Raw genomic sequence first — 19,281 nt, forward strand, 5'->3', positions numbered from 1 at the left:
AACACCAATACTTATATGATGTACATGTCAGTCTCAACAGTTTTATTTGACCTTGACCTTATTTTCATGGTTCATTGCTCAGTGTTAAGTGTTTGTGTTTGTTCTGTTTTTTTGTGTACATGTATTTCTTTTGTTTCATATGACCTTGACCTCATTTGCTTGGATCAGGTAAAGTTAGCATATATATGTCATTATAGTTGTAGTAAAGCTTTATGTTAACTATAAACATAATATCAATGGTTAGTAAAGCAGGCAAGACATTTCAGCCTGTGCGCTCTTGGTCATTAGAGTTTAGAGTTATTATCAACATTCTAACATAGTTCCTTTTGCAGATAGAAAGGCAATCAGAAAATAAGAATAATAAAAAACACATTTGAAATGATTACCCTGACACTGAACACAAACATCTGACCTAAATATATTTTTATCCTTATTAAAAACATATGTTATTTTTAATCGTGTTTATAATGTTTCAAAAAAATAAATCCAACATTTTTTCATTTAAACATTTACAATTGCATTTTCCATAAAAAATATAAGTTTTTGTTCTTCTCTTTATTAATATTTTCGATGGTTTTTCAGTCAATAAAAGTTCTATGATGTCACATTGCCATAAAAAGACATCCCCCACAAAAATGGGTGTTGTAAAGTCTTCAAACCTCTGTGCTTTTGTGTCAAAATCAGCTTATCATTAAAATTTTATATAACATAATACATGGTTAGATAATAAAAAGATGTAAAAACTCTTATATTTCAAACCATAGCTTTAGAAATTTAAGAAGCACTATATATAGATACTGTGTACAAACCAACTTCTTTTTGTGGATGATTTATTTTGTGTTTAGCTCTTTCTAACACAATTCACAGCGATTTTGTTTTGCCATTCTAAAATTAACTTGATGGTGATGAATAGTGAAAAGTCCTAGTTTACATATTAGAGACGATTTTTATTCAGGTTAAAGTTTTTGGTCAAGGTAGTTTTTGATGAAGTTGAAGTCCAATCAACTTGAAACTTAGTACACATGTTCCTTATGATATGATCTTTCTAATTTTAAAGCCAAATTAAACTTTTGACCCCAATTTCACGGTCTACTAATCATAGAAAATGAAAGTGCACGTTTCAGGTTAAAGTTTTTGGTCAAGGTAGTTTTTGATGAAGTTGAAGTCCAATCAACTTGAAACTTAGTACACATGTTCCTTATGATATGATCTTTCTAATTTTAAAAGCCAAATTAAACTTTTGACCCCAATTTCACGGTCCACTGAACATAGAAAATGAACTTGCATGTTTCAGGTTAAAGTTTTTGGTCAAGGTAGTTTTTGATGAAGTTGAAGTCCAATCAACTTGAAACTTAGTACACATGTTTCCTATGATATTATCTTTCTAATTTTAATGCCTAATTATATTATTTATCCAATTTCGTGGTCCATTGAACATGGAAAATGATAGTGCGAGTGGGGCATCCGTGTACTTTGGACACATTCTTGTTTTTTAAGCTGTAATTTAATACAGGTTACTGTGCTAATTGTCATATTAAAAAAAATTCTAAACTCCAAGATAAATTCAAAAATGGGAAAGTCCCTGAAACCTGACCAATGGAATGAATGGAAAGCAACTGTCATTTTCCTGACTTGGTCTAGGCATTTTCCAAGAAAACAGTGATGGTTTAAACCTAGTTTAACGTATCAGCCAGGTAAAACTCCAAGGAGTGAAATCCTAACATAATATACTTACTTTCAGTAATATAACAGAACTTTCTTTCTTGATATTAATGGAACAAAGCTGAAATACAAGATATTGCATTTAACTTTCATTCTACAGGGTGTTGATGGTGATGTAAATATAGAACATTTCATCGATGACAGTACATTTGAGGACTGGGCAAGCAATATGAGGAGAAATGGAGTATTCGCTGATCATGTTGTTGTTTTAGGGATGGCAAGAATGTTAGAAACAAATATGCTTATTGTCACAAGCAACCCACAAGCCAGCCCTGAGAACTGTATGACACATATTGTTGGAAAAATGGATTACGATGGAAAGACGATTATTTTAGGCCATATATGGGAAAACCACTATTACAGCTTAATATCTTTGAATGGTAATATGATTTGTTAAGCTAAGTTTATTAATGGAAATATGGACATTATTGTTAAAAATTTGCATGTATCTAAATGTTTATCGTGTTTTGTATATAAAGAGAGAGTGCAGTATATGCTTCAGATCACCTGCAATCACCCTAGGTTTTAATGGGTTCATGTTACTCAGTCTTCTATGTTTTGTTTTGTATATATATTCTTGAACTCTTCGCCTTTCTGAGTCAAATATTTTAAAATATTTTATAGAACATTTTAAAGGTAAATATTAATATAAGTATGTTTTGATTACTATTGAATTATTTATCATTTTATTTTAATTCAGAACTTAACCATTTTAACATACCCATAAACAGGGACTTTCTATACTAACAGGACTGGTCAATTATAGCAATGTCTATACAAATTGTCAGACTGATCTCGTCCATAGCTGATGTCATGTGACTTTATAGCAAATCATTTCACATTTACGAAGTGTTCTTCATAACTATATGTTCAAGTTTAACAAAAAATCGTTTTTATGAAATTTTATACATTTTGTCATTGCAAAATGCTGTTTTAAAAAATATTTCTCGGATCGTCATTTAAATATTGATCTTTGAACTTTGAGGTATTTGTTCATTGAATTTTCAGTAGCTTCCGTCTTGTTTGATATGTAAACCATTTTACACAACTGGGGTGTTTTTCAAACAATATGTCTAAGTTTAATAATTCATCATTCTTTCAAAATCGTATATCTTTTGTCATCATAAATGGCTATTAATTAATTATATATTAACAACTAATAATAATTATATAAATACAATGTACTGTGAAATACGCAAATAACTACTAGCATCTTATATCAGAGATACGAGACTAAGTTTATTGCTAGGTGATAGTTTTAAACATTCTGCTTAGTAATCAGTTAAAATCAATAGAGACGATTCCCATTAGTATAGAAAGTCCTTGCCATAAATCAATTACTATTCCACTAATATCCAGTCAGTAAGTGTTTTATTATATCAAAAAAGACAACAGACAATAAAAGGCGGTGGAAATACACTATCGTTATATAAAAAAACAGAAATCCAACCATATTGTTTAACGTATACTTCATAAATATTCGGAAATGCTAAGGCGACATCCTGCACTGATGTCAAACCTAGATAAGATAGGTAAAACACGACGTCTCAACTCCAGTGGTATTTTAAAAATCCTCAAATCAAGTAGCTGCATTTGAAGTTCTGGGAAATATAATAACGCTTGCAGTCAAAAAGTTTAAACCAGGTCCAATAGTTTCCAACTATTGACCGGTGGAACAATTGCTGAATTTTCAACACATTCCCCATTTATTTATGAAGTTTATCATACGAACAAAAGTTTGAAATTAAATAATACTGCTGAGCAAACAGAAATAATGAGAGGATTTTATTTGTTTTGCCTTTGTATTGCCTAGTTAAATTTTTATGCCCCACCTACGATAGTAGAGGGGCATTATGTTTTCTGGTCTGTGGCTCCGTTCGTCCGTCTGTGCTTCCGTTCGTCCGTCTGTCCGTCCAAGTTAAAGTTTTTGATGAAGCTGAAGTCCAATCAACTTGACACTTAGTACACTTGTTGCTTATGATATGATCTTTTTAATTTAAAAGCCAAATTAGACTTTTGACCCCAATTTCACGGTCCACTGAACATAGAAAATGAAAGTGGGAGTTTCAGGTTAAAGTTTTTGGTCAAGGTAGTTTTGGATGAAGCTGAAGTCCAATCAACTTGAAACTTAGTACACTTGTTGCTTATGATATGCTCTTTCTAATTTTAAAGCCAAATTAGACTTTTGACCCCAATTTCACGGTCCACTGAACATAGAAAATGAAAGTGGGAGTTTCAGGTTAAAGTTTTTGGTCAAGGTAGTTTTTCATGAAGCTAAAGTCCAATCAACTTGAAATTTAGTACACTTGTTGATTATTATATGATCTTTCTGATTTTTAGCATAATTAGACTTTTGACCCGAATTTCACCGTCCATTTAACATAGAAAATGAAAGTGGGAGTTTCAGGTTAAAGTTTTTGGTCAAGGTAGTTTTTGATGAAGCTGAGGTCTAATCAACTTGAAACTTAGTAAACTTGTTGCTTATGATATGATCTTTTTAATTTATAAAGCCAAATTAGACTTTTGACACCAATTTCACGGTCCACTAAACATAGAAAATGAAAGTGGGAGTTTCAGGTTAAAGTTTTTGGTCAAGGTAGTTTTTCATGAAGCTAAAGTCCAATCAACTTGAAATTTAGTACACTTGTTGATTATTATATGATCTTTCTGATTTTTAGCATAATTAGACTTTTGACCCGAATTTCACCGTCCATTTAACATAGAAAATGAAAGTGGGAGTTTCAGGTTAAAGTTTTTGGTCAATGTAGTTTTTGATGAAGCTGAGGTCTAATCAACTTGAAACTTAGTAAACTTGTTGCTTATGATATGATCTTTTTAATTTATAAAGCCAAATTAGACTTTTGACCCCAATTTCACGGTCCACTAAACATAGAAAATGAAAGTGGGAGTTTCAGGTTAAAGTTTTTGGTCAAGGTAGTTTTTGATCAAATTGAAGTCCAATCAACTTGAAACTTAGTACATATGTTCCCTATAGTATAATCTTTCTAATTTTAATGCCAAATTAGATTATTACCCAATTTCATGGTCCATGCAACATGGTAAAGCATAGTGGGAGTGGGGCATCCATGTACTTTGGACACATTCTTGGTTTTTTTATCATTTTACTTGTTTAAATGATCACACAATATTTTTTTTTTAATAAAAGCATTAAACTTTGATATACAATTTTTTTTTACTTTCAAATTGTAAAACCTCTGATCAATAAAAATGAGACTGACTTAAACACTTAGTACCATATTTGCATTCAATTTTTATGAAACGATTGATATTTATCTTTACAGCAACTAGAGAAAATGGAAGATTAGTAGAGTGTTGCAAAATGCAGTCTCTAAATCATAGACATTCACCCCTTGGTATTTGTACAACTGCCTTGAAAAAAATGGAGTTAGACACTCCTCCTAGTAATTATGAAGGTAATTTTAGTGACTTATGCATGTAAACATGTTTAATTATTCAAACCTTCTAAAACAAAACCTTTCTAATGAATTCCTTTCTTTATAAATATGTCATAAAAGCAGCTGCTTGGTTTTGAGTTGGATTATATTTTAAAGAAAAAGTGTAATCGTGGTCACAGTAACATTGCCTTTTTGCATACGCACATACTAATTTTAAGTCATATGCAACTTGAAATAAAAAAAAAAGAGTAAAAACCTTTTCCCTAGAATTGAATGTTAATGAAATACTTATTAATTACTAGATTGCTGTTTTTAACAGATTTTAAAAAGACAGTGTATTAATGATAAATGAAATTTTGATTTTTTTCCTCATCTTTGGTAAATTGTTGGAAGAATTTAGTGGTAGATTTTTCTGTTATTCTGTATAAACTAATTTTCTGAATGCTATATATATTTAATTTTTGTTGTTGAATAAAGTGAACTCTTTTATTTAGATGATAAAGCTAATGCTCAGGGTAAAATAATCTAAAATTAATGCTCAACCCATGATTAAATGAAAAGAAATCAACGGCTGCCATGAATTATTTCTTAATTTACACAGGGCCATGATATTTAAATTTTATCCCAAGTGTTAGCGAGGGATAAAATTAACTTAAATTATTAGTTTACAACAGGTTTTTTCATCATGCTTGAAGATATTGACTTTATATTTTTTAGTAGTTTACATCATGACAAGTTATCGATCAAGTTAGAATTTCGTTTCATTACAATGATTTTTTAACCGATAGCAGACTTTGTATTGCCTTGCAATATCCACATAATGCTTGTTTCCTTTTACTTTTTACTTTTGTATGTGCCTATATTTGATTTTATCAATCTATTTCCGCATTGGTATACTTTTTGGTTTTTTTTTCAGTTACTAGTGTTGATATATACATGACATTAAAAGACAGAACAATAAAAAGAGAGATGAAAATTGAAGGCAAAGGTTAGTCTAATTTTAATGTGGGGAATTATTACATTGGTTGCAATATATTACATTTATTTCCCAGTTAAATAAAAACCGATAATTTCACATGTGAAATAAACGTGGTTATTTCACTCTCTGACGTCATACAACAATAGGGGTTGTCAAGACGTCGATAATTTCAGATCAAAACAAATTGTCAATGCGTAGGAAAAAGATATAGTTCCTTACATTTTCTACATTAATTTCATAAAAAAAAGCCATTTGCCAATGTAATAAAAAGAATAACTAATCGCCGTATTTGAATATCAAAAATAGACAACTTGTGACCGAACGCCGCTATGGATTAAACTCGTGCTGCTCACTCGTTTAATCCATGCGTCGTTTGGTCACGCGTTGTCTTATTTTTGATATTCAAATACGGCGATTAGCTATACTATAATTATTTGTAAAATAATTAATTTGACTATTGATATTAGCTTTTGAGTATGCCCACCATGGTTTATTTATTTTTGTCCCCTGCATTACATGGGGACATGGAAATACCAGGCGTCCCTCCCTCTGTCTGTCCGTCTCTCTGTACTTCCCTTTGTCGCGAAATTGTTTTTTTGTTCTATAACTTTAGGTTGCATCATCTAAATGTTATGAAACTTTTACACAACTCTTATTATCACAATATACAGATTGAATAAAAATCTTGGTTGTGTCACTTTTGCATTTCTAGAGTTATGCCCCTTTTCAATTGGAAAAATTGATGCTATTTTTGTTTTCTTAAACTTGTCTGCCTTTGCTTCAGCCAAATGTTACAAAACTTATACACAATGCATATTACCAAAAGTCTACAAATTTTGGTAGCGTCACTTTAACTGTTAGTTTTAGTTATGTCCCTTTAGAACATTTTATGCAAGCATGGGCATTATCTGTACCCATGGACACATTTCCTATATATTTTTGAATTGCATTCTTCTATGTTCCTACGGTGGTTTCAATTATCTTATTAACAAAAGAAGGCTGGGAAAAGAAAAAAAAACAATTAAACATCACGATATGGTTAGTCGTTGATCCAATGGCAGGAACCTAGTAAGCAAACATCCTTTATTATATTTTTATAATTTGACTGATTGATTTTTGTCGAGCCTGCAACTTTTGTTGCAGAAAGCTCTACATAGGGATAGTGATCTGGCGGCTACGGCGGCTGCTACGGCGGCGGTGTTAGCTAACTTCTTAAAAGCTTTATATTTTAGAAGGTGGAAGACCTGGATGCTTCATACTTTGTATATAGATGCCTCATGTTACAAAGTTTCCGTCAGTCACATGTCCAATGTCCTTGACCTCATTTTCATGGTTCAGTGACCACTTGAAAAAAAAGTTCAAATTTTTTGTAATGTTGAATTCTCTCTTATTATAAGTAATAGCATAACTATATTTGATATGTGCGTACCTTGCAAGGTCCTCATGTCTGTCAGACAGTTTTCACTTGACCTCGACCTCATTTCATGGATCAGTGAACAAGGTTAAGTTTTGGTGGTCAAGTCCATATCTCAGATACTATAAGCAATAGGGCTAGTATATTCGGTGTATGGAAGGACTGTAAGGTGTACATGTCCAACTGGCAGGTGTCATCTGACCTTGACCTCATTTTCATGGTTCAGTGGTTAAAGTTAAATTTTTGTGTTTTGGTCTGTTGTTCTCATACTATATGCAATAGGTCTACTATATTTGTTGTATGGAATGATTGTAAGGTGTACATGTCTAGCGGGCAGATGTCATGTGACCTTGACCTAATTTTCATGGTTCAGTGGTCAAAGTTAAGTTTTTGAGTTTTGGTCTTTTCATCTAATACTACACAATGTATATGCCATAGGTCAACTATATTTGGTGTATGGAAATATTTTATGATCTTTATGTCAGTCGCGCAGGTTTTATTTGACCGTGACCTCATTTTCACGGTTCATTGCACAGTGTTAAGTTTTTGTGTTTTGGTCTATTTTTCTTAAACTATAAGTAATAGGTCAACTATATATGTTGTATAGAAGCATTGTTAGCTGTACATGTCTGCCTGGCATGGTTCATCTGACCTTGACCTCATTTTCAAGGTTCATTGGTCTTTGTTTAGTTATCTTGGTTAATGTTAAGTTTATGGTACAGTTGTTATAAAGCTTAGCTTTATACTTAGGACTATCAACATAATATCAATGATTAGTATAGAAGGCGAGACATTTCAGTGTGTGCACTCTTGTGTTTAATATCCACAATCTATAAATGACAAGTCATATGTAAAAAGGTTTTGTTAATAGTTTTTAATTTCTGTGTCATTTGGTCTCTTGTGGAGAGTTGGAAATCATACCACATCTTTTTTATATTTACTGAAGGAAACAGTATTATTAAAAAAAGTGGTTGTTTTTTATAATCCAAATATATATATTTTTTTTAATATGGTTTACATGTTGCATAAACTGTATGTTTCATCTAGCTATTGATCATATGCATACTTGTGTTGTTTAGTCATATTTGAAGTTGATGTATGTACTGATAGAAGAGTTTGTAATTTTAATAGATGATAGTCGTTGAAAACATTTAAAGAACAAAAACTGGATTTCACTCATAATAATCAGAGTAATTACATGTTGAAACTTCATAAATAACTAAATGTAGTACATGTACATAGTATATAAAAAGGAGTGTAATACAATGTATAGCATTATAATTTGGTATCATTATAGGAGAAATATGTGCACCAGATGTTCGGGAAATTGAAATTCCGTGCAGTTCAAGCATATCACCAATGAGCTATGATAATGGAGATGGAGATAGTGATTGTGATGGTAAGTAAGATAGAGTGTCTTGTATAGTTGTTTTTATAGTAGACAACCGAGCAGTGATTGTTAAAAAAAACTTCTTTTAGAATAAAGAATGTTTAATCTTCAAACTTGAATAAGGACTGTTCCATTTAAACATAAATGTAACCAAAGATTGGTACTTTGAAATGGAGCAACCACCTTAGTCTTTGGAAACAATTTTACAGATTATCAACATGGACAGATGAAATCTCATCACCATAACATAAATATATATGCATTTATAAAAATTATTAAGTAGGAAGCAGGGCTCACACTACTTCGGAATTATAGGGAGAAGTGACTTCTCTTTTTGAAACTGATAGGGAGAAGTGGTGAGATTTGAAAGAGAAGTGCTCATTCGCGCGGTGCGCTACAATGTTTGGATTTTACTATAGTATAAAGGGTCATATGTAAATAATGTTCTTTTTATATCATTAAATTCGTATCTGAGTATACAATTAAAGTAACATTTCAAATTAAAAGTTGTTTAAGTTTAACTAAGGTTTTGAGAAACTACAAACTAAATATTTATATCTAGCACTAAAATTTTTTTTTTTTAAAATGTAAAGAAATTATAATATATCAATTACAATTTAATTCAAATCTATCATGTGTATGAAATTCAGTGTTTCTCATAAAAAAATATAAAAGTTATTAAGCTGGGCCAAGGATTTGTATAGTAAGACAAATCCTTGTTATAATTAATAGTCTCAGAGTTAAGCAACTTTGAAACAATCCATAAAAAATATAGGGAATTATATACACCAATCAATTAAATGTAACCAAAAGTCTCTTTATGCGTGTGGAATACGTAATTTTTCCCTTTGGGATCAATATTCTTCTGTCAGCTGTTCCATCCGTGCGTCCGTAGTAATTATTGTAAAAGAACGGATTTCGGTCATAGCTGGTCCGGTTCAGATTCGTAGTTTAGAAATCGGTCAATGGCGGACGAATGCAAGAAAATTTTCAAAAATAAACGATGTTTGACAAGTTATTTGGAAAGGAACATGACGTTTTTAATGCAATAAATGGATTGAACATTTACTGGAGGCAACTTTTATCACGTTTAAATGAAGTAACAAACTTATTTTGCCGCCGAAATTTAGGTTGATGTACGTTTTCGAGTAACAACCACCGGAACTTGCGGAAATACACGAAGTGATAAAAAGTTTTATTTTTATCAAATAACCTGCTACACACTGCAAAGACAATCCTTCATTTCAACCTCTTTTCTTAAGATAATCAATCGTTTAGGTCTAAATTTCTTTAATTATCAATAAAGAATTGATGTTTCATCAACTTGGTAAAAATTGAAAATGTCCGATGATGGAAGCGACTGAAAGCGAGTATCGTCAAAAACAGGGCGACTTGTTTTCGCTTTTGGGGGTTGGGGAAAGCGAAGTGACGGTCAGGCAAGCGACTTCTTCGCCCAAGTCGCCTGGTAGCGTGAGCCCTGAGGTAGATAATAATGCAGGATTTCATTAATTTTCTAGGCATATCATTTTCTGAAACATAGACCAAGGTGATCGACACAGGCCCTCTAGTTATTATACCATTTTGAATTGTTTTGAATTTTAGTCCATTTTTCAAAAAGATTTTTTTTTTTTGCCTAGACATTTGACCATAATTATATAATGCAAAAAATGAAACATAATTAAAGCAGAAGGAATTAACTCTGTGTTTACACTAGTGATTTTGGGGCATTAACAGCTTGCTGTTCATCGTGACCCAAGGCTTGTGTTGAGGTCGTACTATGATTGTTAATTATTTATCCATTTTGACTTAATATATAAAAAGTTGTCTCATTGGCACTCATGCATCATCTTTTTAATTATATTAGTGTAAGTGGTTTATTGTTGAATAATTATTAGGTAAGCTAGCTTTAAAATCATTTTCTACATAAGGAAATGCCTGTACTAAGTCAGGAATAAAATAGTTGTTTTTGATTTGTTTGATGTATTTGAGCTTTTGATTTAGCCAATTGATAGGGGAATTTATATTTACAATTTCCTTGTCATTTGGTATTTTTGTTATTTGACTTTTTTATATAAAATCAACAGATAAATGCATGCTTCAAAGCACAGTACAGCTTACGATACTTTCACTATAGTTTATACAAAAAAGGTAAAATGCATAAACAAAATTACTTATTTATTAAAGAAATATATCAAATATCAATGACTTTTTAATACAATTTCTCCATAGATGACTTGTTTGGTTGTGGAAAATGTGGGAAGCGTTTTACAACCTATGAATCCTTTGAAAAGCACAAGAAGGAAAGTATTCAATGCAATCAGAGAAAGAGAAAAAATATAAAGGTATATATGTAGTATTTGTGTATGATATAATAGTATTATACGGAATGTACAATAGAAGAACAATTGCGATATCTGATAGAAACCTTTCTTCTTCTCAATTTTTCATAAAAGTAACGAATTAAATTATTTTTTTACCTTTGATGGTTATTATTCTTGAAAAAAGATGTAATAGACTGGTAAGTCTTTGATATTTTCTTCGTGTCATTGGTCACTTTTCTTTTTTTCGTCGGCATTTTACGTGTTGACGATTTACAATATACTATTGGAGTGATTCTTTTTTAATGAACGTTATTTTATAAATAACAAATACGATAGAGATGAACATCGTTCACATTTATTTTATAAATTCTATTTTGCATCGTCAGGTGTTAAAAAATCAATTCATGGTGCTTCAGGGCAAAGGGATTAGACAGGGTCATAAATTAAACCTGATTAAGTAATTGACTCTAATCAAGTTGGTGATTATATAAGGTAACAAGTGTCAATAGTTTTAATCTGTTGTCTTAATGAAGTTTGTGAATAAAGAACTCAACAAAATGGCGATGATATGAGGAAAAAAGATGTTTTTTTAAAACTTTTATCAAAAGGGCACAGAGGGGCACATCAAAAGGGCAGAGGGGCGCAAAATTTCGGAGGGGCGGCACACCTCCATTTCATGCCAGCTGGATCACTGAATACTATCTGTAAACATGAAGATATTGCATTGCTATCCTTGTCAATAACAATACCTGTTTAAAGTATTAATTTATATACTAATGCACATTTAAGACTAAGGGTGTACACTGTCAGAAACTCGTGGCATGAAATGGTATGAGACTAAATGTGTCGGCATAGTAGGTATCACTGTTTATTTTAAGGGGTATGAGCTGTTATATTTATGTTCCCAGATTTGACTAAAACTCTCATATGTGATTCATAATTAATATAATATACAAACATGTACGTGTATATCCAGATTATAAAAAAGTCTTAATTTAACAATTTACTCATAGAATCAAATCTTTGTATAATTATATTGTGTGTATTTTAGTTGAGATGCCATCTAATAAAACATTTAGATGATCTCTGAAGACTACTGACTGCAGTTGTATAGCTCAATATTGACAAATACAGTAATAGAAATAGTTCATTATCAAGTTAATAGAAATTGAATTGCATTCACATGTTTCATAAAACTATCTATATTTCAGGAATGCTACTGACACTAGTATATTAGTATTGATACCACTTTATTTGTATCTCATTTAACTTAAACCATCCGTTATCATGAACATAACCTTTCAAATTGTGGTACCGGTAATCATGAATTTATGCTTTCTTGCTTCTTTTCTATTTCAAGAAACCAACTGATACATTAGGTATGTCAAGTGAACAGAAACAGAACATGACACCTGGCGAACCAAATGAGAAACGATTTAGATGTAAGTGCATGGTTTAATAGGAACTAATTTATATGTGTCTTTTAAACTACTCTAAAAATAAAAGATTCCACAAAGTAGTGAGTAATACAAAACCCAGAAAAAGCCCTTGAAGGAATAGCAGTTTTTACTCAGTAATGTAAGACATAATAGTGTCCTGTGAAAAAGTGTCCACCCGTACAGTTATTTATAGAATTTTGGTATTAAATAATGTCCATTGCCATAAAATATTGTCCAGGCCTCGACAATAACGCTTGTCCAATTGTCCGGTACCAGAGGGAAAAAAGGTCGGACAAGTAAAAGCTGTATCAAGCTTGTCCGTTGGGACAAGTACAATTATTCTGCAGAAAATAAATTTAATCCAACTTTGATGAACAAAGTAATTATAAACAAAAAACAAGAAAACAAATATTAATTTGACATGTTTCTGTATTCTGTTTATTCAAATGCAAAACCTTTTTCTTCAACATGTTTACTTGCAATCGATAATTTTTAACTGGTTCTTTGTCAGGTACTTTTTAAAAGGTAAAAGGTAAACTATTCTCGGAAACCAGTCTTTCTGATCCGAATCAATGATGCGCTTTGTAGATAAGGTAACTTTACAGGACAGTTCGTCACCTCGACAGGTTTAGCTCCAAGTTTAATAGACAGTTTGGCACTGTAGGAGACATATTTAGGAGACATGATTGATAGACAGTTTGGCAAGGCAGGAGACATTTCGCAAATCAGTACCTCATTTTGCTAACATATTCTGTTCCTTATAATAAATACCATACAGGTATTTTTTTCACAAAAATAATTTTTTTTATTTACCATCAACACGATAAAATTCACAAAATCATATTTGATCAAAAGTAGAAAAAAAAACAATACTTGCAATATGGTGACCTATAGTTGTTTTAATTTCTGTGTCATTTGGTCTCTTGCAGAGAGTTGTCTCATTGGCTATCAGACCTTATCTTCTTCTTTTTATGGATTGCATTTGAATAAACTTTTTTCAACTTAAAAAAAAACCCCAGGATACAAATCCAATGAGTGTACAGGCCTATCAGATGGTTCCTCATGTGCAGAGTCTGATGAGAACTAGAACCTAAGTCCTGTGACATGACTAGATTCAGTTGTACTTGACTCATATTTTTGAAAAGTATTTCAAAAGAAAAACATCAAATTCTGTTGTTTTGTTTAAATTCGTTTTGTTCCTTTAATCAACTTAAGATGTAAAAAGGTTATTTTTAATTAAAAAAATTTGGACAAGTAACAATTTCATTCGGACAAGTAAGTTTTGGTATGTACTTGTCCTACTGGACAAGTTGAAAAAAAAGTTATTGTAGAGGTCTGTTGTCCCTCAAATAGACAGATCTTTACTGCTAAAATTATGAAAAAGTGTCCACCCACTGGACAAGTTTTTGTCAAGCCTGTGACTTTAGTTGCAGAAAGCTCGACATAGGGATAGTGATCCGGGAGCGGCGGCAGGGTGCTGGCATTAGCTAACTTCTTAAAAGCTTTATATTTTAGAAGGTGGAAGACCTGGATGCTTCATACTTTAATTTGTATATGGATGTCTCATGTTACGAAGTTTCCGTCAGTCACTTTCTTGTCCAATGTCCTTGACCTTATTTTCATGGTTCAGTGACTACTTGAAAAAAAAGTTAAGATTTTTTGTAATGTTAAATTTTCTTTTATTATAAGTAAAAGGATATTTATATTTGGTATGTGTGTACCTTGCAAGGTCCTCATGCCCGTCAGACGGTCTTCACTTGGCCTCAACCTCATTTCATGGATCAGTGAACAAGGTTATGATTTGGTGGTCAAGTCCATATCTCAGATACTATAAGCAATAGGTCTAGTATATTCGGTGTATAGAAGGACTGTAAGGTCTACAGGTCCACTTAGCAGGTGTCATCTGTACTTGACCTCATTTTCATGGTTTAGTGGTTTTAGTTAAGTTTTTGTCTTTTGGTCTGTTTTTCTTATACTGTATGCAATAGGTCTACTATGTTTGGTGTATGGAATGATTGTAAGGTGTACATGTCTAGCTGGCAGGTGTCATCTGACCTTGACCTCATTTTCATGGTTCAGTGGTCAAAGTTAAGTTTTTGAGTTTTGGTCTTTTTTTCTAATACTATATGCAATAGGTCAACTATATTTGGTGTATTGAAATATTTTATGATCTATATGTCAGTCGCACAGGTTTATTTGACCTTGACCTTATTTTTACGGTTCATTCCACAGTGTTAAGTTTTTGTGTTTTGGTCTGTTTTTCTTAAACTATAAGCAATGGTCAACTATATTTGTTGTCTGGAAGAATTGTTAGCTGTACATGCCTGCCTGGCATGGTTCATCTGACCTTGACCTCATTTTCATGGTTCATTGGTCAATGTTTAGTTTTCTTGGTTTATGTTAAGTTACTGTGACAGTTGTAATAAAGCTTTATATTTAGGACTATCAAAATAAAATCAATGATTAGTAAAGAAGGCGAGACATTTCATTGTGTGCAATCTTGTTATAGTAGCTGCTATTAAATTGTGTCCTCCAAGGGAAGTAATACAAAGGTCATTTAAAAGTTTTATTTTACTTGAATTTTAATAAAATCTAAATCGATTGATTAGAAATTGATTAAATAATGGACTGAAGTGAATATAGAGACATTTAAGTTCTAAGAAATAACCAGCTTATGCTAATCAATGATAGAAATACAATAAGAAGTAAGTGTGTAAAGTATCAAATCAAAGGAGTAGGGGCATAAAGGCCTGGTTTTGGCCCAAGAAAAAATAATTTCAAATTGACACATAATGTTTAAAAATACATATAAATGAAAAACATAAAGATTTTTGTCTGATGACATCACAAATACGTCATTATAGGTACTGTTTTCACAAAATCGATGAAAAATACAGAATTTATGTAGTTTTACTATCTTTATTTCTGTTGTGGAAACATCGTGCGCAGCCAAGAAACAACAACATAATTTAACAGAAGCTTTATTATAACTATTGACATAATCTCATTAAATATTTTAATTTGTTTCTTAGGTGCGCACACACTTTTCAATCTAAAATATACTTTAAAATTTGATTAATACAAGGAAAATCATGAAAATTTATAAAATATGCAAATTAAGTCATGATAATGTCAAATTTGTTTTATTTCCTAAATACCTTGTACCTTAGTCAAGTTTTCAGTGATTTAAGAATAAGTATATCTTTTAAATTTGCAGTAGTTTTTGGGCCAAATAAGGGCCTATATTTATTATGAAAAGAAGGCAAAATAAAATATATAATTTTGTTATTAAATAATGTCTATTGCCATGAAATATTGTCCCCTAAGTGGACAAAATTTTACAGCAGCAGTTATGAAATATGGTCCACCTACAGAACAATTTTAGTGATGGACATGTTAAAACTTCTATTTCATTGACAATTCCTTAACTTATTTTGTTTACCATTGCATGTGACACAAATGCAAGAGTCATTTTAATATTGGTCTAATATTTATTACAGTAAAGATCCGCATGCAGCAAACACCAGGGGAAATGGAACCAGCATGGAAACATTACGTAAAACAAGTACAGAAAACTTGTACAGGAAATCTTGACATTGACAAAGACATCATTGTTGAATATATTGAAGACGGAAGCCTAGTTTTTTGGACAAAAACAAATGCATCTGCTGTCAAAAACAAAGCAAAATTTGCAGAAATCATGGATAAATTTATGGTTAATTTATTCCAAAAATGCCCAATAGATAGTAAAGATGAAACAAAGTTTTCTTTTAGTGTTGATGTTGTTGAAGGAGCAGAAGGTATTTGTGTTTTATTTTCACAAGGACTTCTTGCTAGGTCATCATTAAGCTAATTAATATATAAGTTACCATATGCATTATGGGAAAATAAATGAAAGCCTGCATATAATTTTTGTTTATTTATATGAAATTTATTGTTAAATGATTGGTCTTTAGAAAATACATAAAACATCACATCTTATGCTGATAGTATCTTAATGTAAATAAGCAACATTAATGATTTATAAGCTTTTAGTAGTTGAGTTGCATGTACCTTAACTTTTAATTGGCAGTAGCATGGCATTAAAAGTGATGATTTTTTTAAAGCTGAAATCAAATTGTTTGTTCATTATCATGTGTTGTTACAATTATTATCATACATGATTCTTATTTAGATGAAGATAACGATGATGAAGATGAAAATGATGTATTCATTTGTGGAAGATGTGGAATAACGTTTAAATCATTTTCATCTTTTACAAGCCACAAAAGTAACATCAACCTCTGTTGTAAAAAAAACTGTACAGATCAACAACATAAGGATGTAAGTACATTTATATAAGTTCTGCCTTGAGGGGGGCAGGACCTTTTTAGGGACGTCGTGATTTCGGGATTGATCCTTTTGGGATCGGGGATTTCTTTTTTCAAACTTCGGGATGTCAGGATTTTTTTGTTGTAAATTCGGGACCTCAGGATTTCATGTTTTTAAACTTTGGATTTAAGGATCAGGACCCCTCCGTCCCCCCCCCTCTGCCTTGCTGTAATATGAAAATATGGTAGTGAATTATTGCAATTAGAATTATTAACCACTAAACATGCTTAATTTAAAATGACTTAGATGTAAAAAGCTACTAGTCAACGTACCGCATTCAAATATCGTAAGTGTTTGTGAATTTTGATGTGGATGGTTTCTGCTGACAGTATTTATGTAAAATCTCTTGAATTTCTCTTAGTTCAAGTCACAAGTTTTACAGTACTAACATACTAGTATCCACTTGTATGATATTATATTTGTCCCAACTGTCAATCTGTAGTGACGTAGGTTATCTTGTCTTAGTAGTTGTGAGGTAGAACATCTGCAATTGACACTATTCCTAAGTTTTAGGGCACCATTACTAACTTGTTGACCGCTATTATAAATTCCTGTTGACGTTCCCAGTTTTACTCCTTTTTGTAAGTTACTTTGATTTTTATGCCCCACCTACGATAGTAGAGGGGCATTATGTTTTCTGGTCTGTGCCTCTGTTCGTCTGTGCGTTCGTTCGTCCGTCTGTGCGTCCTTTCGCTTCAGGTTAAAGTTTTTGGTCAAGGTAGTTTTTGAAGAAGTTTAATTCCAATCAACTTGAAACTTAGTACACATGTTCCCCATGATATGATCTTTCTAATTTTAATGCCAAATTATAGTTTTGACTCCAATTTCATGGTCCACTGAACATAGAAAATGATAGTGCGAAGTCCAGGTTAAAGTTTTTGGTCAAGGTAGTTTTTGATGAAGTTAAAGTCCAATCAACTTGAAACTTAGTACACATGTTCCCTATGATATGAACTTTCTAATTATAATTCCAAATTATAATTTTGACCCCAATTTCACGGTCCACTGAACATAGAAAATGATAGTGCGAGTGGGGCATCCGTGTACTATGGACACATTCTTGTTTTCTTTGTAATTGATATTCAATATCTGAACATCAGAAAACTACTCTCCCCTTTTATTGAGAGTAGTGAAGATCTCACATGGTTGCTTCTCATGTGACCTAAATGTTTCCTAGTAGGTCATATCGTACTTGTAATTAATTAGGGGGCCTAGGACATCTAACACATTAAATAACCCTTATCCATGTTTGAATCATTCATGTTACTCTTAAACAATATTTGAAGTCTTTCCCTAAGTGACAAGTATTGTTAAAACAGTCAAATAACCTTATTTATCAGGAATCATAACATAAGTTTACCTAAATTTCCAAAATACTGGATTTATGTAAAGGAATTATCTTGCTGGAAACCAAACATATTAACAGTTTATTGGCTCGGCCCTCACTCACACAGCACAACACATTGCTAAGACATAGAAATAACTGGTGTTGGCTGTCCTTCCAGTTTTTGTTATTGCTCTCACATGAACAGTTCTTGCCAGATTTTTATGAAACTTATATCATCATGATCATATGTTTATATAAGTTATGTCATGGATGAGTTTGAAAATCAGTGCCGATCAGTTAAATTTAAAGAGATATGCTCCTTAGAAACATTCATCATATGGAAAATTGCACCGTTAGCACTCTGATGTACATAGTTCTTGCCAGGATTGTATGAAACTTTAATCATAGGTTTATATTAGCAATGTCTTGGATGGGTTTGAAAATCAGTGGCAATAAATTATTTTAAAAAAGTTACGCCCCTTGGTTATATTAACTTTATGGAAAATAACATCATTAGCGCTCTCAAGCATTCAATTGAATTCTTGACAGATATTTATGAAACTCATAGGTTAATGTTTATCAGCAATGGCTAGAACGAGTTCAAAAATCAATGACAAATCAATTTTTTTTTAAAGAGTTTAAAAATATTGATTATATGGAAAATTGCATTTTTACCGCTCTCATGTGTACACACTTTCCAGCATTTTATGAAAATTATATTATAGTTTAGATAAGCAATGTCATTTAATTTTTTGCACATTTATTTGTTTTTATAGTGATTAAGATGACTGTTTTTTGCTAGCCAAGGATTACGAGCTAGTTCCTTCCTCTCCACCCTTGGCAGATAAAGCCAACATTTGTGGTTTCAATGCTGTGCCATCTACTGGAAGAAAGCCAATGGC

The 19,281-nt window shown here is 31.7% G+C and overlaps 1 protein-coding gene across 1 annotated transcript in view; it reads left to right on the forward strand.

The window, feature by feature from the left end:
* LOC143042061 (uncharacterized) overlaps positions 1-19,281 on the forward strand; it is a 57,221-nt gene that overhangs the window by 4,749 nt on the left and 33,191 nt on the right. Inside the window, exons 5-12 of the mRNA XM_076214300.1 lie at positions 1,823-2,102; positions 5,025-5,156; positions 6,055-6,126; positions 8,829-8,930; positions 11,151-11,263; positions 12,603-12,684; positions 16,182-16,481; positions 16,856-17,004. Coding sequence (XP_076070415.1) covers positions 1,823-2,102; positions 5,025-5,156; positions 6,055-6,126; positions 8,829-8,930; positions 11,151-11,263; positions 12,603-12,684; positions 16,182-16,481; positions 16,856-17,004 — 1,230 coding nt within the window. The remainder of the gene's footprint in view (positions 1-1,822; positions 2,103-5,024; positions 5,157-6,054; positions 6,127-8,828; positions 8,931-11,150; positions 11,264-12,602; positions 12,685-16,181; positions 16,482-16,855; positions 17,005-19,281) is intronic.

This window comes from Mytilus galloprovincialis, chromosome 8 (assembly GCF_965363235.1).
Source record: "Mytilus galloprovincialis chromosome 8, xbMytGall1.hap1.1, whole genome shotgun sequence".
NCBI classification, from domain to species: Eukaryota; Metazoa; Mollusca; class Bivalvia; order Mytilida; family Mytilidae; genus Mytilus; species Mytilus galloprovincialis.